The sequence below is a fragment of the Geotrypetes seraphini genome, chromosome 9 (assembly GCF_902459505.1).
Source record: "Geotrypetes seraphini chromosome 9, aGeoSer1.1, whole genome shotgun sequence".
In the NCBI taxonomy this organism is placed as follows: Eukaryota; Metazoa; Chordata; class Amphibia; order Gymnophiona; family Dermophiidae; genus Geotrypetes; species Geotrypetes seraphini.
Window position 1 is genome coordinate 188,115,600 of NC_047092.1, and position 27,957 is coordinate 188,143,556.

The 27,957-nt window shown below is 44.5% G+C and overlaps 1 protein-coding gene across 2 annotated transcripts in view; it reads right to left on the reverse strand.

Moving 5' to 3' along the window:
• Nucleotides 1–27,957, reverse strand: part of ABCC5 (ATP binding cassette subfamily C member 5) — a 273,093-nt gene that overhangs the window by 41,152 nt on the left and 203,984 nt on the right. For both annotated transcript variants that reach the window (XM_033958465.1, XM_033958466.1), the window contains 4 exons: nt 24,274–24,427; nt 19,812–19,940; nt 1,371–1,557; nt 693–782 (listed from right to left, as the gene is read on the reverse strand). In XM_033958465.1, coding sequence (XP_033814356.1) covers nt 693–782; nt 1,371–1,557; nt 19,812–19,940; nt 24,274–24,427 — 560 coding nt within the window. The remainder of the gene's footprint in view (nt 1–692; nt 783–1,370; nt 1,558–19,811; nt 19,941–24,273; nt 24,428–27,957) is intronic.

Consider the following 27,957-nt stretch of genomic DNA (forward strand, 5'->3'; position numbering starts at 1 on the left):
GCCAAATGGGATAGACACGTGGGATCTATTCACAGAGAAAGGTAGGGGAGGGTCATTGGGGTGGGCAGACTAGATGGGCCGTGTCCCTTATCTGCCGTCTGTTTCTATGTTTCTATTTGGAAACAAATAGAGTTGAAGATCAGACGTTCTGTCTCCATATGCTGGTAGGAGTGCTTAATACCCTTCTGTGCTGCTCTAGAGGGACGCTATGTAATGCTCTATATGGGGCCTGGTTAAGAAGCCAGTGCCCGTGCTGTCATTTATTGTTCGGTATCAGCTTGAGACCTAGCCTAGAAATAACCAGAAATTTCAGCTGGGCGGACCTGTGTCAGGAGCCTGTCCCACTTTTGTGAAAACCTGTGGATAAACTTAGCAGAATTTATCTTCGTACTACCTTCTTAAAAGTAAATCTTAAGTATTGTTTCTTGAACTAGCCCCCTCCCTTTTTGTTTTGTTTGCTGGTTAATAAGCAGTTCATTCTTATATTCCACCCCCTTAATTCCATCTCTGTGAATGGCAATTACAGCTGTTTTCTATTCAGTCTTTCAGGGCTGTGGGTAGTTTCTTGTTTTAAGAGGCCTCATATCTAAATTTGTTCTTGAGGCAACGGAAGGTGAAGTGATTTTCTGACTTGAGCCGAGTTCTAGCACGTCTGGCTCCATGTGGAAGGCACACCACTTGCTGTGCAGTACCTTGATATAGTGGCTGATCCTCTCCACAGACGTAAAACGTGCTTCTGTCTCTGAGGCTAGTCTAACTGTAAACTGGAAGAGCCCTGTGAGCTAAAAAAGCAAGAGAAGAAAACTGTCACATGTTTACAGATATTGGATAGACATTATAATACTGTCACTTCTCCTCCCCTCCCCAGTTGGTCAAATGTATAGCAAGAGATTCAAATACAAGTTTAATGACTAATCCAAAAAGACACTAACTTTGGAAAGAGCCTGGCAGCACTAGAACTGAAAGGTACTGACATGATTGAAGACACCAATGTAATGTGTGTTCTGGTTATTAAATTCTGAATATAAGGCTCTCTCCCTTGCTTGCCAAAGATTCCAATGAAAACCTGGAGGAAACCAGGTGTATATTCACAGATTACGAATACAACTAGCTTAAGCAAGAACCATCAGATGCTGCATTAAATCTGGCCATTAAAGTAGATGCAGAAGATGATCATGCAGGGTGGTATCTGCTTTCCTTCCCTAACCGAGAGCCATATTGCTAATGTAACATAATACTTCAATGTCAATGCAAAGTTATCTAGTCAGGGCTGGCCAACTTCAGCCTTCCTGTCTCTCTTCAATCAAAATAGATTATATGTACAAGACCACACCTTTATAGCTCTGCTTTCAGGATGGTTAGTTGCTGACCTGAACAGCGTAGGAGATAGCGAGTCCAGCAAAGGCCGGAGAGAGATTGCCATGCATGAGGACAATCATTAGCCCTGTGGTGGTGATTAGACACACACTGATCACATCCAGCCGAACAGCCAGCCATCGCATAGCACAGCTGAAGAGATACAAGGGAGCTTGATTCTCATCCAGCAGTTCCTGGTACCTGCATAAACATAGAACATTAAACATCCTCATGCTCTTCAGAATTTGTGCATACCCAGGATCCCTATGTCTACTCACAATAGATTACTTCCTTAAAAAAACAAAACAAAACCCAAAAACACCACATTGATAAAGTGACAGCAATTATGAAAAGACCAAGAGCCAAAAAAAAATGCACAATGACCACATACCAAGCTGCTGCTGCCGGACCTACAGCAAGGAGTGGGGAGACATGGAAATACAAAAGGGGATAAAAGGAGAGGGGATGGGGTGCTTTGAACTTATGTCTACAGTAATGATTATCTAGCTGGATAACTGATGCCCTGGTATGTGTAATCTGCAGAATAGAAAACTCATACGAGGGTTCAAACTTCAAAATTTAAATCAAAATATTTTAAAACAAAAGGTGGCAGCAAGAGCTGGACCTTTACGCCAAAGCAGACAACATTCTAAAAATATTTTCCTTAATACCCAGAGCCAGATTAAGACAAAGGGAAACCAGGCACATGCCTAGGACCTAAAAGCGTAGGGGCCCTGCTAGATGTGATCAGGATTTAGAAGGCGAGGGTTACCTGGAGTACAGTTAAGTGTCTGGATATTTTTCAAAGTTTAACCCTCTGCAGCTTTCCAAGCCTTCCCTACCCCCTCTAATTATTTTGTAAATTGCCCAGCACTGCTGATGGTGCAGTATTGGAAACTCTACAAATAAAATTTAAACAAATCATCCAGTGCAGGTGCTATGTGTGAGGGTGTAAAGAGGCAGCTGCTGAGAAAGCTGACAGCAAAGGCAAGAATGTTATATTATAGTAGGCAGGAGACAGTCCCCGCCAAACAGAGCTTCCTTTTGAAAATTTAGGCTTACTGAAAAGCTCACTGGAAAATATGTACTTGGGTACAGATGAAGTGAAGGAAAGAGCCCACCAGGACAGATGGGCAAAATACCCGATTAGACTGGGAACCCTTGTGAGTCGCTCAGATGATGGGCAGTATATCAAATAAGAAATTAACTTGGAAACCTGGAAGTTTTCTGCCCAGGGAATTTACCCAGCTAACTATTAAGCTACCTGGGCAAATTTCTTGGGAAACTGTCCTATTGCTGCCTCCATTCTGTCTACATCCTTTCACAAGCACCAAAGAAAGCCAAGTATCATTTTCTTTTGCCCCCCACCTCTTCTTTGGGTCAAGTCTACCCTTGGCATCTGTAGATCCTACCAGAGGAAATGGATGGTGAAAATGGCTTGCTCAGCTTCCCTGGTTTTCAGCCCACTGCTCTAGAGCTGCCAAGTCACTCTGCTTCAGGCCCACTGAAATCAGCGCTACACGTCCAGGACTAGCCTAAAATTGCCATCCTGGGTCTTGGGTAACTTGGCCGCTCTCCAGCTCTAACCTTTAAACCTCTCCATTTGAAGTATGTGCCTGCCTAATCCTCCACGCTCCCTCACAAAACTGCTACATCCACAGCCAGGCTCTGCACTTTACCCTGCTACTTTTGGGAAGGTGAATAAGTGTGTGTGGTGGGGGGAGGAGGTTCGCCATAAATGAAGACCTGAAGAGGCTGGGGGAGAGGGGCGTGCAGAGAAAGTTAATGTGATTCTGGGGAGAGACTAAGAATAAAATTAAGCTCCATGTTTTGGGTTTTTTGTTTTGCTTTAGGGGGTTGGGTTTTGTTTTTTAATGGGGGGGGGGGGACATGGCACAAATGTATGCTTGCCTAGAGCCCGATATAGTGTTTATCCAGCCTTGCCTGTACCATGGCATTAGTGGGACCCAACTTGAGACCCATCTGGTTTGACATCCCCAAGGTCAGACGGACTCCCAAACAGGACCTGTCCAAGCTCTGTCCGGCACCAGAAGAGGGACCCGGAGCCCTAAACAAATTCCAACAGCTCTAAGGGGAGACTGACAGTTCAACTTACCACCTGCTGGAGACTGGGCAAAGACTGGTTTTAGGAGGGGGAGCTTCACCTATTATACTATAACCGAAGTTTAGTTTCAGTCTCCACCTGCTGGTCACTGAGCTATTACCTATCAGTAATGGCTGTACCGGTCTGGAAAGCTTGATAAAGAACAAAATTTTTCATGAACCTCCACATCATTAGTCAAGTAGCGTTTATACATGTGTGTGGCGCCACCTCCTCCTTCCAACTTCACCCCAATAGGTGAATAACAGTCAGTGGGCCTATGCATTCAGACATCAGATTGAAGCTGTACAGGTAGTGCACGCCTAGCAGTGTGAGAAAGGAAGTGGGGAGGGAAATATCTGAATCTGGGATACTCATTCCTCTTGCAGCTTAGGGGAGTCCAGCAGACTCTCTCCATGGAAGACTGTAGTAATCTAATCTACTCTACTCTCAAACTAAGTTGAACACACATCCTTTAAATTTAGATAACATTTTTGAGACCAATACAATAAACTCAGGGCTGGCAAGTATAAGAAAATTAAGGATGCACCAGAGAAAAGTCAAGGTAACACAAGGAGAAATTAGGTTCTTACTTGCTAATTTTCTCTCTTTTAGTCCCTCCAGATCGGCACAGAAACGGATGGGTTTACGTTCCTCTGCCAGCAGTGACTGAGACATAGACTTTTGGCTGTAGTACAAGTGGCTTTTGGCTGTGCAGTCCTATCTACAATCAGTCTGACAAATAGCCAAGCAGGAACTAAGAACTGTGAACTATAAAAACACCAACTTCACACCCAGAGAGAGAATATCAAGTAATGTCTGGTTTGGACAGGGAAAACACTGTTGGATACTGATTAGAATAAGAACCTTCAAAAACGTCCCCACAGTTTTCCAGCTAAACCAGCCGAACCAAACACTGCTGTCCTTTTAATCTTCCCTGAAAATCCAGACAAAAACACCGCAGAAAAAAACAAACAAACGTACTCTGTGCGCAAAACTCCAAATAAGAAATGACAGGGTGGGGTCTGTGCCAATCTGGAGGGACTAAAAGAAAGAAAATTAGCAGGTAAGAACCTAATTTCTCCTTTATCATCCCTTCAGACCGGCACAGAAACTGATTACATTACACTAAAATACATTTCTAGACCGCAATACCTTCCAGATCGATGCAGTTTACATCATCAAGAGACGGTACATCACGGTGAAATACATCATCATTAGGGGGGCCTGCAAGAGGGGTAGAAGTGGGAGGACCACTAGGCAACAGTGACCACAACGTGATCCGATTCACATTAGAAAGGGGGACACCCACAGTAAGGAGGACCGCAACAACTGCGCTCAACTTCAGGAAAGGGAACTATGTTGCTATGAGGGAAATGGTGGGGAGGAAGCTCAAAAACATCCTTAGGATGGAGACTGTAGGAAGCGCCTGGACCCTATTCAGGGACACCCTGCAGGAAGCACAAAGAATGTACGTCCCAAGTTTCAGGAAAGGCGGCAAGAACAAGCGGTCAAAGGACCCGGTTTGGATCTCAACAGAAGTAAAGAGGGCAATAAATGACAAGAAAGTGTCCTTCCGGAGATGGAAAAAGGACCCAACGGAGGAAAATCACCAGGCGCACAGGAAATGCCAAAAGGAATGCCACCGAGAGGTTAGAAAAGCAAAAGGGAAATACGAAGAGGGGCTGGCCAGGGAGGCGAAAAACTTCAAGGCATTCTTCAGTTACGTAAAGGGGAAGCGACCAGCGAGAGAGGAGGTGGGGCCGTTGGACGATGGGGATAGGAAGGGAGTGATTAAGGAGGATAAAGAGGTAGCTGAGAGGTTGAACACGTTCTTCTCGTCGGTTTTCACGAGAGAAGACACATCTAATATACCGGACTCAGAGGAGCTCATGAGTGGGGAACAGGCTGAAAAATTAGAACACATAGAGGTAAGTAAGGAGGATGTCCTCAAACAGATAGACAGGTTAAAATGCGGCAAATCGCCGGGCCCGGACGGGATCCACCCAAGGGTTCTGAAAGAACTAAGACAAGAAATAGCGGGCACAATCCAGCATGTTTGCAACCTATCCTTGAAAACTGGAGAGGTACCAGAGGACTGGAAATTGGCGAATGTCACACCTATCTTCAAGAAGGGATCGAGGGGTGACCCCGGGAACTACAGGCCGGTAAGCCTGACTTCAATTATAGGGAAGATGGTGGAAGCTATGATCAAGGACGGTATTTGCGAGCACATCGAGAGACATGGCCTACTGAGAACAAGCCAGCATGGATTCTGTAAGGGAAGGTCATGCTTAACGAACCTTCTGTACTTCTTTGAGGGAATAAGCAGTCGGGTGGACAATGGGGAACCTATAGACATCATTTACCTTGATTTTCAAAAGGCTTTCGACAAGGTGCCACATGAAAGGCTGCTTAGGAAGCTGTGGAACCACGGGGTGGGAGGGGATGTGCACAGATGGATCGAGCACTGGTTGTCGGGTAGACTGCAGAGGGTCGGAGTAAAGGGACAATACTCTGACTGGCGGGGAGTCACGAGCGGTGTGCCACAGGGATCGGTGCTGGGGCCGTTACTCTTCAACATATTTATCAATGACCTGGAAAAGGAGGCAAAGTGCGAGGTTATAAAATTTGCAGACGATACCAAAATGTGCGGCAGAGTTAGGTCCAGGGAGGAGTGTGAGGACCTGCAAAGGGACCTGGACAAGCTGGAAGACTGGGCAAACAAATGGCAAATGAGCTTTAACGTGGAAAAATGCAAGGTCATGCATATAGGGAAAAAGAACCTGTTGTTCAACTACAAATTGGGGGGGGCAATGTTGGGAGACAGCAGTCTTGAGAGAGACTTGGGTGTGCTGGTGGATGCATCACTGAAGCCATCTGCACAGTGCGCAGCAGCCTCGAAAAGAGCCAACAGAATGCTGGGCATCATAAAGAGGGGCATAACAACCAGGACGCGGGAAGTCATCATGCCATTGTATCGAGCGATGGTGCGTCCACATCTGGAATACTGTGTTCAATATTGGTCGCCGTACCTCAAGAAGGACATGGCGGTACTTGAGAGAGTCCAAAGGAGAGCAACGAAGCTGGTAAGAGGGCTGGAACACTGCCCATACGCCGAGAGGTTGGATAGGCTGGGGCTCTTCTCTCTGGAAAAAAGGAGGCTCAGGGGAGATATGATAGAGACCTTCAAGATCATGAGGGGCATAGAGAGGGTGGATAGGGACAGATTCTTCAGGCTGAAGGGGTCAACAGGCACGAGGGGGCATTCGGAGAAACTGAAGGGAGATAGGTTCAGAACAAATGCAAGGAAGTTTTTTTTCACCCAAAGGGTCGTGGACACTTGGAATGCGCTACCGGAGGAAGTGATCAGGCAGAGTACGGTACAAGGATTCAAACAGGGATTGGACAGATTCCTGAGGGATAGGGGGATCGTGGGATACTGAGAGAGGTGCTGAGATGTAACACAGGTATAGAAAGCTAACCAGGGGTCGCGGCCTGCTCTGGTCGTGCATGTGCAAGACCGGAGGGTGGGGACTTCGATGGGAAGATAGAACTCAATGGGAAACCAAGGTGGCAAGGGGGCCCCTTCTGGTGACTCAGACAGGCCGTGACCTGTTCGGGCCGCCGCGGGAGCGGACTGCCGGGCGGGATGGACCTATGGTCTGACCCGGCGGAGGCACTGCTTATGTTCTTATGTTCCTTACTTTCCTAAGAATTTTACAAAGAGAGATGTCTTTAATGGTGGAACGTCAATCGCGCGCAGGTCATTGGTGCGTCATCAATCGCATGCCGACACCTGCACGCAGGACAATTGTGCTCCGCCTTTTCCAGTGCTTTTATGGCTTACTGGTAGTATTATGAGGGAGTGTGTAGGAGGGAACCCCCCCCCACTATACTTATAAATGCTTGCGATCTGCTAGGGGATGGGAATCTGGTGGGCATCCCCCCCCCCACTACACTGAACTCCTGAACAGCGAGAGAACAGAAGTTTTCAGTGTAATGGGGGTTTCCCCCTCCCAAACCCCCCCCAATGGGAGCACGACCACTTACTACTACTACTATGAATTTCTATAGCACTACCAGATACACGCAGCGCTGTACAGAGTCACAAAGGAGTAAGAAAACAGTCCCTGCTCGAAAGACCTTACAATCTAAACAGGCAAGACAAAATAAGATGTCATGGATACAGTTAATCAGCTGGCTGGGTTGGTAAAGTGCTAGAAATGGCGGCTTGCAATAGTCCTGCATGCAGGTGTCGGCGCGCCATTAAGAAAATAAGAATAACTTTACTGGGTTAGACCAATGGTCCATTAAGCCCAGTAGCCCGTTCTCACGGTGACCAATCCAGGTCACTAGTACCTGGCCAAACCCAAGGTGTAGCAATATTCCATGCTACCAATACAGGGCAAGAAGTGGCTTCCACTGTGTCTTTCTCGATAACAGACAATGGACTTTTCCTCCAGGAACTTGTCCAAACCTTTCTTAAAACCAGCTACGCTATCTGCTCTTACATCCTCTGGCAACGTGCTTTAGTTATGGAACCATCTTTAATAGTTTTCAGAAATGCAATACCCATCATGGGTGGGACCCCCAAAGGGCCACCACAAGAACATGCTCACCGAACACCACATCCCGATGCACCTGAATGTCCACACGGTAGTGGTGAACAAAGGAATGGAGATAAGACCAAACCAAAGCTTTACAGATATCCATCGGAGGCACAAGAGATGACTCAGCCCAAGAAGATACCTGCCCCCGAGTGGAATGAAGTTTGAGAAAATCCAAAACAGGCTTCCTTTGAAGAAGGTATGCTGAAGGAGATAGCCTCCTTGATCCAGTGTGCAATCGTAGCCTTAGAAGCTCCATTCCCCTTACGATTGACGGAACTTCAAGGACTCTGCGGACATTCAATTTGTGCAACTGTCCCTGCTCCAAAGAGCCCTCCTGGCTACCTAAGACCGGAAGGACAACAGACTGGTTGACATGAAAAGGCAAAACTACCTTTGGCATAAACGAGGGAACTGGCTGCAGCATGACCTGTTCCCTAGAAAACTCCAGGAAGGGAGGCCTATACGAAAAGACCTGAAGTTCGGAAATGCACCTTGCTGACGTAATGGCCACCAGGAACATCGCCTTTAGAGTAAGGTCTTTCAACGTACAGGAGCCAAGAGGCAGGCCTCTGTCAGATCGAGAGAGGTCAGAAATTCTCCAGGCTGAACGACATGAATTACATATTTCAGGGTCTCCATGTGAAAAGAAGGAACCCGATGCGCCCTATTGACACCTTTCAGAAATAACATGGGCTGAAATGACCCATCTTTCTTGGGCACCATGAAGTAAATGGAGTACCTGCCTGTACAAAACTCCTGAGGAGGCACTGGAACTATCACTTTGAAGTCCAGCAATCTTTACAGCATCTGACAAAAAGCCCACTTCTTGCAAGCTGACCAACAAGGAGAGGAAAGGATCTGACAAGGCCCAGGAAAACAAGAGAGCATAGCTGTCCCGAATCACCTCTAGGAACCACTGATCTGTCGTTATCTCAGCCCACACCCAGTAAAACCCCCGCAACCAGGCTCCCACTGGAAGTGGGGGAAGGACCTGCAACGAGTCATTGGGCCGGATAGACAGAGGAGGAGCCACTGGTGACCTCCCTGAAAGGACTGCTTGCGCTGAAAGAAACATCCTCTGGAAGGAAAAGAGGCCATATCCCGGCCAGGGTGGTACTGACGAAAATAATGCAAATGCCCAAGGGCACCACCACCCCAAGACACCTGGCGAGGACGATCCTCCAGAAACCGGGGCACCTTAGAATCATTCAAGTCCTGAACAAGCTTATCCAACTCTTCCCCGAAAAGTAAGGAGCCTCTAAAATAAAATTTACTGAGCTTAGCCTTCAAGGCCGTATCCGCCGACCAACCCCAAAACCACAGGATAAGGCGAGTGGCCACTCTGAGGGCCATGGACTTGGCCGAGACCTACAGAAGATCATACAATGGCATCCGAGAGATAAGAAACACCAAGCTCAATCTTAGCCACCTCCTGATCCACCAAGGACCAGTCATCAAACTCCCAATCCAAGACCCGCTCAGACCAGTGGAAACAAGACTGCCGTTGTATCGGGCGATGGTGCGCCCGCATCTGGAATACTGCGTCCAATATTGGTCTCCGTACCTTAGGAAGGATATGGCGTTACTCGAGAGGGTTCAGAGGAGAGCGACACGCTTGATAAAAGGGATGGAAAACCTCTCATACGCTGAGAGATTGGAGAAACTGGGTCTCTTTTCCCTGGAGAAGAGGAGACTTAGAGGGGATATGATAGAGACTTATAAGATCATGAAGGGCATAGAGAGAGTAGAGAAGGACAGATTCTTCAAACTTTCGAAAAATAAAAGAACAAGAGGACACTTGGAAAAGTTGAAAGGGGACAGATTTAAAACGAATGCTAGGAAGTTCTTCTTTACCCAACGAGTGGTGGACACCTGGAATGCGCTTCCAGAGGGAGTAATAGGGCAGAGTACAGTACAGGGGTTTAAGAAAGGATTGGACAATTTCCTGCTGGAAAAGGGGATAGAGGGGTATAAATAGAGGATTACTGCACAGGTCCTGGACCTGTTGGGCCGCCGCGTGAGCGGACTGCTGGGCATGATGGACCTCAGGTCTGACCCAGCAGAGGCATTGCTTATGTTCTTATGTTAAGACCTGGCCAACCAAGGCAGCCACATCAAAATTCTGCTTAAGAAGAGACTCCATCTTACAATCCTGGGAGTCTCTCAAGGCCAAACCACCTTCAACTGGCACCATATATCTTTGTGTGATAGCCGAGAGCACCGCAACAACCACAGGAGACTTAAAGGTATCCCTATCTCCATCAGGAATAGGATAGAGCCTGGTCATGGACCGCGCCAAGCAAAAAGGCGCATCTGGAGTCTTCCACTGTGTGTGCACCACATCCCAAATATCCTGATGCATAGGAAAGGACTGGGATGCCGACCAGATCTCCCTAAGTAGACTGTCCACAACTCGAGAGGGGTCCTTAGCTTCCTCCTCAAAGCGCAAAACCGAGGAAACCTGGAGAATAAACTCCTGAAACTTTTCCTGTTGAAAAATGCGTATGACCGACATCTCCGAAAAACAGCCATCCACATTATCAGTCTCCCCCAAGAGGATCTTGTGGATCAACCAAAGATCCAAGACCTCATCAGGCAAAACTGTGTCCGCAAACAAAAAATCCTCGTCCCAAGAAACCTGCAGCCTCTTGGACGAAGATGGTTGGGGGGGGGGCAGGGAAGATGCTGAGGGGGGCTGAATGGAGGCAGATGTGGCAGGCAAAAGCCCCTCCCCCCAAAAAAACAGAGACCCCCGGGGAAGAAGCAGGACCTCCAGCTACCTGTAAGTAAGTCTTGGACATGGCTAAAGCAAAATCAGGGGCAAGCACCCCCCCCCCCCCCCGGTGGCAAAGAAGCACTCACTGCAGAAGCAGGAGAAACATTTAAAACCTGTTTCTGTCTTTCCAAGACAGGAGTGATGCCACCTGAGGCTACAAGCAAAATGACAGAGCTTCCTACCCAAAAAATTTCCCCCAAGGCCTGAACAGACCCAGCCACTAAAGCAGAACTGCAGGCAGCAGCTGCTGTAGCAGTTAGGGAATCCCCAGCACTATTCCCTGACCGTAGGCGGCTGGGGAAATCCCTGTGTGGGCAGTAGGGGAAGCCCAGGCTTCCACAATGCCTGCAGCCGACTAGCAGTGCACCCATCAATGAGGATTCTCTTTTGCAGCAGCTGGAGCACTTAGTGCACACGCTGGCCGCGTCCACCACTCATCAAGCACACAATGAGCACTTTTTCTGCTTCTTAAAAGTGCTCATTGAGAACCGCTAGAAAAGGAATGAGAGGGGACATGATCGAAACATTCAAGATAATGAAGGGAATAGACTTAGTAGATAAAGAAGGGTTGTTCACCCTCTCCAAGGTAGAGAGAACAAGAGGGCACTCTCTAAAATTAAAGGGAGATAGATTCTGTACAAATGTAAGAAAGTTCTTCTTCACCCAGAGAGTGGTAGAAAACTGGAACACTCTTCCGGAGGCTGTTGTAGGGGAAAATACCCTGACAAAGTTAGACAAGTTCCTGCTGAACCAGAACGTACACAGGTAAGGCTAGACTCAGTTAGGGCACTGGTCTTTGCCCTAAGGGCCACTGCGGGAGCAGACTGCTGGGCACGATGGACCACTGGTCTGACCCAGCAGTGGCAATTCTTATGTTCTTAGCTAACAAATGAGCAGACCACACTGGCTGAACAGTGGCAAGGCTTACAGCTGAGGAACTTGACCAGTCGAGTATGGCACCCCTGAGGTCAGATGGACTCCCGAAATAGTCCCCCAAAATCAATCTGGCACCCACAACAGGGACAAGAAGGCCACTAAACAAATCCAACAGGACCTACATTAAACCAAGGAACGACTGCACAGGCTTACCACCTCCATCTGCTGGAGACTGAGAGCAGACTGATTGTAGATGGGACTGCACAGCCCACTTGTACTACTGCCAAAAGTTATTATGTCTCAAGAAAAATATGGCTTATTAGCTGTGGATAAACAAAGACGACCTGCAGACAAACGTACAAGATGCAGGCTATGTTTATTATATCAGTTAATGATTGCGGTTAATTTTACCACTTTTACACAAACCTAGGGACCTGACACAGTCCGTGTTTCGGTTAACACGCCTTCATCAGGGGTCCTAGGTTGGAATGGCCTTTTCCTACACTCAACTGAGATTGTTTCTTTTTAAACATGCATTTTGGGATCTTGTTTTGGAGGATACAAGGTTAGAGTTAGCTGGGGAAGGGGTGGGGGGAATATCTCAGTTATATAATAATAATAATAATAACAGTTTATATACCGCAGGACCATGAAGTTCTATGCGGTTTACAATAATTAAAAGATGGTACAACTTGAGTGGAATAAATAGAGTTAAGAGCTAGTGATTAGCAGGTGTAGATTAACAGGTATTTTGGAGTAAGAATTGTACAGGTCAGCTGCCTAAATACTTCAGGAACAGATATGTTTATAGGTGTTTCTTAAATTCCCATGCGTAAGCAATTGATCTAGATCTTTACCCCATAGTGCTGCCTGATGTGAGAGAAGGTGTTGATGATGTCTTAAGTTTACATCCTCTAACTGGAGGGGAAACAAAGTTCAAGTGTGAGCTTCTCTTATGTCTGTTGGCTGAGAAAGAGAAAAGGTCAGTTACATATTTAGGGGCTAGACCGAATAGCGCCTTAAAGCAAAAACAACCGAACTTAAACTTCACACGCACCTCCATCGGCAGCCATTGCAGTAGTCGGTAGTAAAGTGTTATATGATCGGACTTCTTGAGTCCGAAGATAAGTTTAATTGCTGAATTCTGCACCAGTTGTAATCGTCGTATATTCTTTTGGGCAATTGCCAACTAGGCAATATTACAGTAATCAAGTTGACTTAAAATGAGGGATTGTACCAGAATTCTAAAAGCTGACATGTCAAAATATGCTCTAATGGACCGAAGCTTCCATAAAGTGAAAAAACTCTTTCTGATGAAGGAGTCAACCTGGTCTTTCATGGTTAGGCTCTGATCCAATGTTACACCCAATATCTTCATTGTAGATTGAATAGGGTAACTCAATTTATTGATGCAGAGTGATGTTTTGGTGTCAAGTGGGCATGGGGAGGCTATGAAAAATTGTGTTTTTTTCTGAGTTGAGTCTCAGGCTGAATTCAGACATCCACTGCTCCATCAGATTTAGTACTTCTGTTGCCTTGGAAGTAGCTTCCAAGAGAGAGTTAGCGAATGGGATGATGATCGTGAAGTCATCTGCGTAACTGAATAATTTTATTTACTGCTTTGCTTTTGCGGGAGGCCCCAGGGAATCCTTATAGGGAACATTGGACCTTAGAATTGAGACGGGTGATGGGAGACTGGCTGGTCCTCTTTATGTAAAGTTTTATTTTTTGTCCCTCTTTCATCTTCCCTTATTGAAAATGGTTATAAAATGTATTACTGTTGGTACACGACTCTACAGCGACTTTCCTATATCTATGAGGGGGTGTATAATATGTGTTGGCGGGCATGTGGTCATGTGGGTATGTTTAGGCATATAGAATGGGATTACTCTTTAGTTAGGGGTTTTTGATATATGGTGGGGCAAATTTAGGTGGGTATAATGCAGAAATATTGTCCCATGCTGATGGAATGTTGTTTACTTAATGCCCCGGTGCCTGGCTATGTAATCCAGGGAAATAGATTAGCATTGGTCTTTGACCTAGGGGCCGCTGCGTGAGCGGACTGCTGGGCACGATGGACCACTGGTCTGACCGAGCAGCGGCAGTTCTTATGTTCTTAGCTATCTTTATTTTCACTGTGGCATGAGTGGCGCTGGCAAGACGTTGGCAATCGGCACAGATGAGGGACCGTCAATATCTGCTTCGGCATCTAGACTATGTACAAAGCTCTCACCCCTTATCATAAAAGTATGGGATAGTTTTCTTGCTTGGAGGGTTAAGAATAAGTTAACGCCTTTTCAAATGTTTAAATTTAGGAGGGATGGGGGGAGTGATTGGGGGGCAAGTGGGGGGGGGAGGTGAGGTGTTGGGAGATTTAGGGCAGGGTACTGTAGCGTTTATATTGTTATATTTTGCTGGTTGTAAAAGCTGATTTGTATGAAACTTTGTTGAAAAATTTAATAAATGCATTTAAAAAAATAAATAAATCTTTATTCATTTTACAAACTTACAATAAGTGTATCAACAAATACAACCATTTGAACTTAGATATAACACTTAATATTCAGCAATAAGTCAAGTTATAAAGTTTATCACCCTCCCTCCTTCCCAACCCAATCATATTATGTACTATTTAATAGATACTTTCCTATCATCCTTACCATTATTAAAAGATCAGAAACTCCCCCCCACCCTATCATGATCTTATACTATTAAGAGAAAAATAGAATCTATTCGTTACAATAATTTGTTAATGGCCCCCAAACATCTTGAAATTTATTAAAATTACCATTCTGCGTGGCTATTGTTTTTTTCCATTTTATATACATGACACAACAAATTCCACCAAAAACTGTAGTTAAGTCTCTTCCAATTACTTCTAATTTGTTGAATGGCAACCCCAGTCATAATTAGTAAGAACTTATTATTTTTTTAAGATATTTGACTTTTTGCCCTCATTGACATTCCAAATAATACAGTATCATACGATAATTCAACCGGGTTTTTCAATAAACAATTTATTTGGCCCCATATTGATTTCCAAAATGCCAAAATAAATGGACAATAGAATAATAAATGATCTAGAGTCCTTGCTTCAAGATTACAATGCCAACATCTATTAGACTTAGAGCTATCTAACTTTTGTAAACGAACAGGGGTCCAGAGAGCTCTATGTAAAAGAAAAAAACAAGTTTGTCTCATAGATGCAGACACTGTACATCTCATCCTCCAAGTCCAAATTTGTGGCCATTGAGAAGCAGAAATTTGATGCTTAATCTCAATGCTCCAAATGTCCCAAAGACCAGTTTTTGGTTTCTTTTTTACCAATCCAGCTATCAATTTATACCACTGTGCGGCCTGATGACCCAGAAAGTCTGCCTGAAAGCATAGGAACTCTAAACTATATTGATTATTAAGATTTTTCCATTCAAGCATTTGATAGAGTAGAATGGAATTTTATGTATCAAGCTTTAGAATGGTTTGGTATAGGTTCTGGATTTATACAAATGGTAAAAACATTGTATAGCTTCCCGATTGCAAGATTAAATATTAATAATAAGATATCTGATGGTTTTCAATTGCAGAGGGGAGTTAGACAAGGTTGTCCTTTATCTCCTTTGTTATTTGATGTTGTATTGGAACCCTTATTGTTAGCAATACAACAAACAAGAGAGATACAAGGTATTCCATATTCAGATATGGAATATAAAATTTCAGCTTATGCTGATGATATTTTGCTTTATTTGAGAAATCCAGAATCTACCTTATCTTCTTTATTGGAATTAATTGATAAGTTTGGCAAATTTTCAGGTTATAAAATTAATTGGAATAAATCTGAAATTATACCTTTAAATATTCATTGTGTAAAAGGATTATTTGACACTTTTCCATTCATATGGAAAGAAGAAGGATTTAAATATCTTGGTATTCAAGTTAAAAATACAATTGAAGATACTGTAAAAGAGAATGAAAAATATGTACTAAAAAAAGTTACGGAGTTATGTGAGCAATGGAACCCATTACATATTTCTTGGTGGGGAAGAGTACAAACTATTAAAATGATGATATTACCTGTGGTTTGCTACCAAATGAGTATGATACCTATTTATTTTCAGGGGTCCTTTTATAAAAAGCTCAATAGCATTTTAAAAAAATTTCTTTGGATTGGTAAAACACCTAGAATAGCTTTAGTAACTTTGCAAAAATCAATTAAGGAGGGAGGGGTAAATTTACCAAATTTCTATAGGTACCATCAAGCCTATATTCTACGTCAGGGTATGTATTGGATCCTCCCAGAACTTATAGATAATGCACCGGATTGGTTATATTTAGAATGGCGCCTTATGTTTCCCCTAAATTTAGTTCATCTGCCAAGTATTAACATACCTAGAAGATACAGAGAAAATAAAATATTAATGGATACTTGGAAAACATTGAGGTTTATTGATAAATTAACACCTATACCAATAAACAAATCAACTAATCAATCTATATGGATAAACTCCAAGATCAAAATTGGCGGAGCTCAAATCCTTTGGAAGAACTGGATTATTGCAGGCATTAGATCTATAGACGATGTTATTTCAGAAGGTAAACTGCTGGATTTTTCACAATTGCAACATAGATTTGGTCTTAATAAAACACAAAGTTTTAAATGGTTGCAATTGAAGCAGGCCATTCAGGTTGGGTTCCCTGAATGGAAAACATTAAATAATCAATATAGTTTAAAGTTCTTATGTTTTCAAGCAGACTTCCTAGGACATCAAGCCGCATTGTGGTATAAATTAATATCTGGATATTTGAACAAAAAACCAAAAAATGGTCTAAGAGATATTTGGAGCATTGAGATTAAGCATCAAATTAATGCATCTCAATGGCCACTAATTTGGTCTTGGAGAATGGGATGTACAGTGTCAGCATCTATGAAACAAACTTGGTTCTTTTTATTACATAGAGCTTTTTGGACCCCTACACGTTTGCAAAAATTAGACAGTTCTAAGTCCAATAAATGCTGGCACTGTAATCTGGAACCAGGGACATTAGATCACTTACTTTATCATTGTCCCTACATTAAAATTTTTTGGAATTCAATTTGGCCACAAATTAATAAATTAATGGAAAATCATATAGCAATATCATATGATACGGTATTATTTGGAATGATGATGAGGAAAAATAGTCAAATTTCACCAGAAAATAACAAGCTTTTATTAATAATGACAGGGGTTGCCATTCAACATATAACCAATAATTGGAAAAATCATAATAACCTAAATTATACATTTTGGTGGAATACAATATGTCATATATTTAAAATGGAAAGAACAATAGCAATACAAAGAGGGACATATACTAAATTCATAAAAATATGGGGGCCATTGACAAAATACTGTAATGAATAAATATTAAGATTTTTCTTCTTCTTTTCTTCTTTAAAGTATCTTTTTTATGACACACATAGAGGGGGGGTAATGAAAATAATATCTACATAATATTATATAATATGTTATACAATATGTATGAATGAAAAATAATAAAAGGGTGGGGGAGGGAGAGGGGATAAAAATATATTTAGAATATGATTTATTAGATACAAAAATGATATTGTGTATTTATCAATTGTAATTTAATATTTTGTACATTTTATGTAAAATTTGAAAATTAAAAATATTATATTAAAGTAATAAAAGGGTGGGGGGAGGGTGAGGGGGAAAATCAAACTTAGATATATAATGTATTAGATATAAAAGTGATACTATGTATTTATCAATTGTATTTTAATATTTTGTACACTTTATGTAAAATTTGAAAATAAAAAATAATGGGAAAAAAAAAAAAAAAAGATTTTTCCATTCAGGGAACCCCACCTGAATGGCCTGCTTTAGTTGCAACCATCTAAAACTTTGTGATTTAGTAAGACCAAATTTATGTTGCAATTGTGAAAAATCAAGCAGTTTACCATTAGAAATAACATCATCTAAAATACGTATTCCTGCTATCATCCAATCCTTCCAGATGACCTTAAATCCGCCAAGTTGAATCTTGCAGATTAGCCATATAGTCTGATTTGTTGATTTATGTATTGGAATAGATGTTAGATTACTGACATATCGTAAGTTTTCCATGTATGTACTAATATTCTATTGATAACGACACCAGACTACAAGACATTCAGAAAAGAAATAAAAACTATACTCTTCAAGAAATTCCTGAAACAGCCTTAACTTCAAACTTACCGTCCTTCTCCCCTCCCTCTTTCTGCCACACAGAAACTACATAACCTACTCTTTACCTCTCTAGAAAGGACAAATGTTCTTCCATTGAAACCCTCCATTTTTTCTCTCTTTTGTAATCCGCCTTGAACCGCAAGGTAATGGCGGAATAGAAATCTCTAATGTAATGTAATGTAATGTATAATCTAGGCATTTTGATACTGAGAACATGGCATAGTCGCAGAGGGAGCATAAGACGCCACTCCAAACACAACCAATCTGGGATATTATCTATGTGCTCTGGGAGGACCCAATACATACCCTGGCGCATAATATAGGTTTGGTGATAACTATAAAAATTGGGAAAATTTACCCCTCCCTCTGTAATTGGATTTTGTAAAGATACTAAAGCAATTCTAGCCATTTTATCATTTTTTATTTTTTTTAAGTCTCAGTTTCCACCTGCTGGCAGAGGAGCGTAAACCCATCCGTTTCTGTGCCAGTCTGGAGGGACACTAAAGAATCCAATTATTCCCATCATGTAAGTCCTTTGTAGAAATCATATTGATAGCACCTAGTTTGCTTTCAGCAGAAAACAGCATATTCCAGTCATTAAACTGGAAAAAATACTTTTCTTTGCTGTCCAGGAGGGATTTTTCTTCTCATGCTGGTCTCAGTCTCTATTATCTTTTTTTTTTCTCCCTCAGCTCCTCCTCCAGGCTCTCTTCTTTTACATTTCTTCTACCTATCTTAATCACTTCTTACCTTGACATTGGTCTCCATTTTATTTTCCTTTTTCTCGTCTAACTCAATCTCATACCTGGATTTCACCCTTCCTTTTTTCACTTCTCTTATCTTCCAATTCTGGTTTCTCAGCTCTCCAGGGTGGCTCCTCTACTAAGTTCCTATCTGGATTCTTTTCTAACAAACATCTCATTTCTGGGATTTTTTTTCCCCCTCCACGTCATCATTTCCACTCTGACACAATCCTCTATCATCCCCTGCCTTCTATCATCTCTTTTTGTTCACTTCCTCTCACAGTCTTCCTTCCCTCCAGTCCAAGTCTTCTGTTTTCACACCCTAGCCATCCTCTTTCATAGCAGCCTCCCCCTCCAAATACCCCATTTTCCAACATTCTACCTCCATAAGCTCCCTGTGTTTGTTTCTCTCGCAAACCTTTGAATGTTCCAATCCCTACTTTCTCTCACATTCTCTTCAACTCCAACGCTCTCTCTCTCTCCCCTCAGCTCTCTTGTACCCATTGAACTCCTTTCCAACAGCTCTGTTGTGCTCCTTGCAGACCCTCTCCCATATCTTGGCTCTCTTTCATGCCCTCCATTTTTGCAATTGTGGTCCTGATCTTTTCACACAAGGCAGATGACCGGTTGATGTACCTCTGTGCGCACTTCTTTGTTCGAGTTTTACACTGCACGGTATAGCATGGACATGCAGACTCATGAGGAAACGGCCAAAACAAGGACTGTGTTAGGTCCTTCTGTAGACTTATTAACATCTGGACTATACTGACTCCCCTTTTGTATTTCATATAGTTTTTAGTGTGAACTCCTGGTCTTATCTGGATATTTTGTGGCTTTCTGGTTTTTGAGGAAAATGCTACCTTACGGCCCAAGCCTGGTTTCAGCACTTCAAGCTCTGCTCTCACTCTTCCAGGCAGTCTGTTTTGAATAACCCTTCCCTCCTATCTCTGAAGGGACAGATTAAGGAGTGGACTCACCCTCTGCTCCTGGGACAATAGCCTCAGTCCCTCAATGGCATTCTTTGTCCCACTTTCCTTAGCATTTTGGCTATACATAGTAAGTAATTCCTTGATGTTTAATAGTCCTCATGCTTCAAAATGCTGCACGAGTGGCACTCACCTGTGAAGAAATTCTGGGCCCTTGTTATAAGCATGTATGGTGGCGAGACCCTGAATACTAGATGTGATGTGTGAAAGGAAAGGTGACTGTGTAATGTTATCCAGTCGCTTCAGTTCGCGAATAAAAACTCTGAAAAACCAAGAACAAAAGGAAATGTAAGAAACAAAATGGACATAACTTCTCTGCTCTTTTCTCCCAGCCAAAACATAGTCTCTCTTTACTTTCTCTAGTATTACCCCCACCAGTACTGCTTTGTCGTGTTTGTGCTTGAAGGCAGCAACTTCAATAATGCAAAGGCAACTAAATGCCTTTTTAACACTGTTTCTAAGACACAGTGGACAACACCAAACAAACCCTTTGCGTAACCTGGGAGTACTTATTTTTGGTTTTGGAGAAATAGGGTAAAGATTCTATAAAAATCCAATAGCAATTTTGGTTAATGGGTGGGTGTCTGATTATTTCTTGCTGTGCCCTCTCTCCCTTACTGTTTATTCTCTCACTGGAACTCTGATGAAAATTAGGGAGGATGGGAATATAGTGGGTCATGCAAAAGTTTGTTGTATCGCATTCACTGACGACCTTCTTTTGCTCTTAACCCAGCCTCAAGCATCATTCCAGAGGGCCTTACAATTGGTAAAGCAGCATGTCCAGTTTGGAACTGAATTTAAGTCAGAGGCCATGCCTTTCATGAGTATAATGATGAAGATTGGTTGACACCTTTCCCTCTTAAAGTAACTATTTATTTATTTATTTTGATGTATAACCCCTCCTCCCAGAAAAGCTAAGAACAGGTTACACATTTCCATACATAATAAAACATAACAGGGTATATACATAATAAGGTATAATAGGGTTTATATAATAAAGTAGAACATGATAGTACATTTTTGGTCATGACATGATAGCACAATACATTAGGGAGCATGACTGCAGTCAAAAAGCATGGCGATACTTAATGGGATATGACAGAACAAGACCTCATACAGCCACCACTATCAGAATCTTGAAGGTACGGGATGGGGGGTCATGGTCAGAAGCGCACAAAACTGAAAGTGCCGTCCCATAATCGCAAAGGTTACCGCTGATGAAATTTCTGAATGGGAATGTGGAGAAATGCCTTCATCAGATCGAGAAGTGAGAATCTCCCCAGGTTCAACAGCCAGGATCACGGACCATAAGGTCTCCATGCGAAAAGAGGGGACTCAAAGTGCCCGGGTCACTCCATTGAGGGGATAAAGGATCCCTCTTTCTTGGGCACTATGAAATAAATGGTATATTGTCCAGTGTGGATCTCCTGAGAGGGAACCAGAATTACTGCCTTGAGATCGAGCAACTTTCTTAAGAGTTTGATGAAATACTCATTCTTCCACAGGGACCGACAAGGGGAGGAGAGGAATAGATCTGGCAGGGGGCAATCGAACCCAAGAGATACCTGTCGCGACTCACCTCCAGGACCTACTGAACTGCTGTGATCTTGGTCTCTCCCCCCCCCCCCCCCGTAAAGGTCCCTCAAAAGGGCTCCCACAGGAACTGGGAGAAGGACCCAAACACAGTCATTGTGCAGGTCGAGAAGACTCTGGAAGAGTCATGGCCTCCCTGGTGTGCACCCCGAAAGGACTGCATATGCTGAAAGGAACAACTTCTGGAAGAAGAGGCCGCAGAAGACATCCTGCCAAGATGGTATCAGCAGAACTCTCAGAAATGACCTAGGCTGAAGCCTCCTCTATTGGACTGACGAGACTTGTCCTTCAGCAACAGAGGCACTTTGGAGTCTCCTAAACTCTGGACCAACTTATCCAATTCCTTTCCAAAGAGAAAAGAACCCTTAAAAGGAAATCGATTGAACTTAGATTTCGAGGCTGAGTCCGTCGACCAACCACAGAGCCCACAAGGTATGTCTAATAGCCACCCCAAGGCCATACACTTAGCAGAAGCCCGCAACAAATCATACATGGCATCCGACAGATAAGAGCCCAATTCAATCTTCACTACTTCCTGGTCCACCAATGTCCAGTCATTGGACTCCCTATCTAACACATGCTCAGCCCACCTGAAGCATACCCTGGCCACCAGACCACCACAAATCACCACCTGGACCGCTAAGGTCGCTACATCAAAACTCTTGTTTGAGAAAAGCCTCCATTCTCTGGTTCTGGGGGTCTCTCAGAGCAAAATCCATTTACACTGGAACCATATACCTCTTAGCAATGGCAGAGACCACTGCGTCCACTACCAGCGGGCATAAGGAGTCCCTATCAGCATCAGGAATAGTACACAAACAGGTCACAGCGTCAGCTGAAAAGGGGCATCCGGGACTTTCCACTGTGCTTACACAATATCCCGGATATCTTGATGCATGGGAAAGGAACATGAAGCCGCCTGAATCCCACAAAGTGGATCCACCACTCAGTGGGTCCTTAGTATCATCCTCAAAATGCAAAACAGAAGACATGTGGAGAATGAGTTCCTGCAATTCTTCTTGGTGAAAAATGTGGACCACCAAAGAGTTCTCCCCAATGGGCAACTCCAACACACAGTCACCTGTGTCATCGCCTCCCCCCCTAATGGTCCTGAAGGCCACCAGAAAGACCCAGGTCCTCATCTAGAGATAAATCATCCGCCAGACAAACCTCATCCTCCCACAAGAGAGGCCATCACTTAGGCGGGGGCAAAGAAATCACCAGTGCTGAAGGAATCAACTCCCCAGACGTGGCCGAGACCCCTGGAGATTGCGCCGAGATACCAGTCAAGTGCGTGCAATAAGCTCTGTACATAGCAAGCACAAAATCTGGAGAAAACCCCATGGCTGGAGAGGAAACATGTTCTACTGCCAAGTAAGAGGCCTGCAAGACCAGTCTCTCCAGTTTAGGCAGGAGCTCAGCAGAAGACTCTGCCAAAAAGGCGGAGTTTCCTGCCAAAGAAGAACCCACTGAAAAAAATTCACCCATGTTTGAACACGCTGAAGAGGCATGAAAAGGTAAAACTGTGATAAGGAAATCCCCAGAAAACTCCGATGTGACAGCAGGGGAATCCCTATTGCCTGCGGCGGTAAGGGAACCCCAGGCTTCCCCACTGCGGCCAGGAAATTCCTAGAGCCATCGGCGGTTAGGAAACCTCGGGCCTCCCCATCGCCCATGGTTGACTCTGCCCTTGCGGCTGCCTCCCTCTTGCAATACCAACCCCGAGATCCTCTTCATGCAGCCGCAAACAGAAACTACACACGCCGGCATCATAATCTCTTCTGGAACTGTCCAGATAACCTCTAATGTAATCCGCCTTGAACGGCAAGGTCATGGCGGAATAAAAGTCACTAATGCAATGTAATACAGTCAAACCTCGGTTTGCGAGTAACCCGGTTTGAGAGTGTTTTGCAAGACGAGCAAAACATTCTTGCAAAACGTCTCTCGCAAACCGAGTGTTGACTCGATTTGCGAGCACCCCCCGATAACCGGCATCACTCCCCCCCGCTCTCAAAGGGCCCCCTCCCGCTCGAATCGGCACACCCCCCCCTCCGCGAGAACAGGAACCCCCCGCCCAACCAACTTTAACTCACCCCCCCCTTTGGCACCGGCAGGCAGTCCACAAGTGCCGGTGCTGCTTGAAGATCTTCTTCCTTGTCTCTGCCGGCTTTGAGCATGCATCTGCGCATGCTCAAGCCCTTCTAATTCTCCCTCTCGCCGAGATTCTCGGCGAGAGGGAGAATTAGAAGGGCTTGAGCATGCGCAGATGCATGCTCAAAGCAGGCAAAGACAAGGAAGAAGATCTTCAAGCGGCACCGGCACTTGTGGGCTGCGTGCCGGTGCCAAAGGGGGGAGTGAGATAAAGTTGGTCGGCCGTGGGGTTCCTGTTCTCACGGGGGGGGGGGGGGGGGGTGCCGATTCGAGTGGGGGGGGCCTTTGCGAGTGGGGGGAGCGGTTCTCGTGCCGGTGCCAGACGGGGGGGGTAACTAAAGTTGGTCGGGCGGGGGGTGCCTGTTCTCATGGGGGGTGCCGGATCACGTGGGGGGAGGGGGGGTGGGAACGTATCAAAGCGAGTTTCCATTATTTCCTATGCGGAAACTCGCTTTGATAAAGAGCATTTTGGATTACGAGCATGCTCCTGGAACGGATTATGCTCATAATCCAAGATACCACTGTATTTGAAATGGTCAATGTATCTGAGCATATTGTTCATTGGCACTGTTTTTCTATTGGCAACTTAATAAAAATTACATTTCAAAAACTTTATACCCAGGAAGATGATTTGATAGTTTAAAAAAAAAAAAAAAAAAAGTCAACACATGGCTTTTTAGCACGTCTTTTGTGATTTAAAGAAATTAAGAGGGTGTTACAAAATCAATACAGTATGAAATAACATTTCATGGTGATATATGTAAGCACAGATCAAAAATACATAAATACTAGTTCGGACAGCCAGGTCAATTTCCCAGACTGAATTTAGGGTCAGCAGGCTATCAAATTACCTGGATACAACATGAAGAACAGTGAAGAGGACAACAAGTGGTCCAACTGCCAGCAGGAACCAGGGGAATACGCCAGCGATGACACCCAGGCAAAAAAAGACCAGGATCACATTCTGCACAAACATTTCTGCCTGAAATGGCAGGCGGACATCAACTGGAAAGAGTAGAAAGAGAGAGAAAACATATGCTCATGCATTGAAACCTGATTTTTGACACCACTTCGAGGTGGCCAGATCTCAGATTTTTGGGGGAGGGTGTCCTGGACCCAAAATGGGGAGGGGCACAAACATTTGCTCCACCCACATATCTGAGCGGATAAAGGTCCCTAAGCCTCACTAATGGAAGCCTTCCATCTTTGGAAGCTAGGCAGTTGGCGGCACTTTCTCTGGACGGCCACTGCCACACAGATCAAACACTGCCCCCTTCCTCCAGCTGTGCATCTGCTTGTTTTTTTGTGAAACTGAGCATGCATGAGGAAGGCCCTGTCCCAGACATGCTCAGCTTTATAGAAGGGGGGAGGGCTCAGGAAAAGTGCTGCTAAGCTGCCAGGCTTTGTGAGGAGGAAGAATCTTGTATGAGGAAAGACTAAAACGGTTAGGGCTCTTCAGCTTGGAAAAGAGACGGCTGAGGGGAGATATGATTGAAGTTTACAAAATCCTGAGTAGAGTAGAATGGGTACAAGTGGATCGATTTTTCACTCCATCAAAAATTACAAAGACTAGGAGACACTCGATGAAGTTACTAAATTACTAAAAAGCAGAACTACATGATGTACCTACCATGGAAAGACCATCACAAGGAGGTGGTTAAGAATAACTGATATACACAACATGCTGAAGAGTGCTGATAATAGCAACACCCAAGAAGAAAAGTAGAAGACGACCACTGAGAAGGGAGGGGTCCAAGTTCAGAGGTCTTGGAGGTCAGCACCAAGGACAAACTGTCAAGGGTGATAAGACAACACCCAAGCCTTGTAATGACCTGAAGTAAACCTGTGAAAATAACCAATCACAACTTTGAGCATGTAACCACCAATCAAAATGGTGTTGAGGAAATTTTGAAATTTACAGGTGTGATAAGGTGTCACAGAAAACTGAGACTGTGAATGATAAATATATTCAAATTTGGAAATTCAGATGAGGTTTAGTGGAAAAAGCCTTGAGACCTTGTAATTAAAATATTAAGCTCACAGATTGGCATTTCTTGACTAAATAGCTGTTTCTACATTCTAGCTATGCTACGGAAGTTCAGAAGGTTGATTTTGTAACTCTTAAGACAGTCAAATTTATGTACCATTCTTCATATACATCCATGGAGTTTATAGAAAAGGTTCTCAGAGGAACAGGAAACTTAGGGTTTTTACAGAGATAATCTGTTCTTTACAGATTAGAACATACAATGCTAATTAGGAGGTCATACAGAAGTTAAGATGTGTCTGCAGGAAGGAGAAATTAGGTTCTTACCTGCTAATTTACTTTCTTTTAGCTTCTCCAGACCAGTAGAGGTTAATCTTTACGAATGGGTATATATTAAATCATGACCAGCAGGTGGAGACTGAAAACAAAACTGTGGGACAGTATTTAATATACTCCCTTCTCTATTTACCTCAGTCTGCCGGATAGCCAAGCAAAACCAAGAACTGGAAATCAGAAAGAAAACAATACTCCGAACAGGAGTAACAACTAACAAACCCAAATGCTGTTGGAAAATGCAGAAGAGAAATACCAAAAGGAAAACGTCCCCACAGCTCGCCAGCTAAGCCAGCCGAGCCACAACCGCTGTTCTTTAATTCTCCCCGGCCCTAGAAAAATACTAGAACCCGCAGCAAAAAACAAAAACTGCCCGCGCAACAGCCCCAAAAACAACAGACAGGGTGGGGACCTCTATTGGTCTGGAGAAGCTAAAAGAAAGTAAATTAGCAGGTAAGAACCTAATTTCTCCTTCTTTAGCACTCTCCAGACCAGTAGAGGTTAATCTTTAGGAATGGGACGTACCAAAGCATTCCCTCTCACGGGCAGGACCCCCGCAGGGCCGACACCAGAACACGCTCACCGAACACCGCGTCCCGACGCGCCTGAACATCTATCCGATAGTGTCTGACAAAGGAATAAAAGGAAGACCAAACCGCAGCCTTACAAATGTCCACTGGAGGCACGAGCGATGACTCAGCCCAAGAATCTGCCTGACCCCTAGTGGAATGAGCCTTGAGAAATTCCGGAATGGGCTTCTGTCTCAGAAGATAAGCGGAAGCAATCATCTCCTTGATCCAGCGCGCAATAGTAGCCTTAGAAGCGCCAGCCCCCCGACGAGGACCTGCCAGAAGGACAAAGAGATGATCGGATTTCCGGACCTCCTGGGTCCGCTGCACATAAGAGCGAAGGACCCGACTGACATCTAACTTGCGCAGCTGCCTTTGCTCAGAAGAGCCCTCCTGACTACCCAAGACCGGGAGGACCACATATTGATTGACATGAAAAGGAGAAACTACTTTCGGCAGAAAGGAATAGGCCTCAAGACAACCCGCTCCCTAGAAAATTCCAAGAAGGGAGACCTACAAGAGAAAGCCTGTAGCTCAGAAATACGCCTAGTGGAAGTAAAGGCCACCAAAAAGACCACCTTCAGAGTAAGGTCCTTCAAAAACAGCCGTTCAACGGTTCGAAGGGCGGGCGCACCAAAACAGAGAGAACCAGATTGAGATTCCAAGACGGAACAGAGGGCCGTACGGGAGGCCTGAGCAACTTGGCCACCCGCAAAAAGCGAATCACATCAGGAATGGCTGACAAACGCTGACCTGTCACTAACCCTCAAAAGGCCAACAAGGCTGCAAGTTGAACCCGGAGAGAAGACCAAGCCAGGCCTCTATCCAGGCCATCCTGCAAGAACTCTAGAATGGTAGGCAGGGAAGCGCGAAAAGAGACCACTCCCCGCGCCCGGCACCACCCCTCAAAGAGACACCAAACCCGCACATAAGCCCGAGAGGTAGAAAGCCTCCGGGACCCCAAGAGCGTAGAGATCACCTTATCTGAATACCTTCTTACTAAGGCGATCCCTTTCAAGAGCCAAGCCGTAAGACAGAAAGGAGACGGGTTGAACATGGGAATGGGACCCTGCATCAGAAGATCATCCAAGAGAGGCAAAGGAAGAGGATCCGCCACCAGATGCCTCACCAGATCCGCGTACCATGGACAGCGAGCCCAATCCGGAGCCACCAGAACCACCAGATCCAGATGGTGAACAACGCGAAGAAGTACACTGCCCACTAATGGCCAAGGAGGGAACACGTACAACAGCCCCTCCATTGGCCATGGTTGGACCAGAGCATCCAGAGACCCTCGGCCAGACCGTCCCTGCGACGACTGAAGAAGCGGGCCAATTTGGCGATGTCACTCGTGGCCATCAGGTTCATCAGGGGCGGACCCCAAGCCTGCACTATCAACTGAAAGGCCAAGGAGCTGAGACACCACTCTCCTGGATCCAAGAAGTGACGACTGAGGAAGTCCGCTTGAACATTATCCACCCCGGCTATGTGAGAGGCCGAGAGGTTCAGAAGATGGGACTCCGCCCAAAGCATGAGCCGAGCCGCCTCCTCACCACCTGAGTGCTCTTTGTGCCCCCCTGACGATTGACATAAGCCACCGCCGTGGCACTGTTCGACAGGACTCTGACCGACTTGCCCAACAAAAG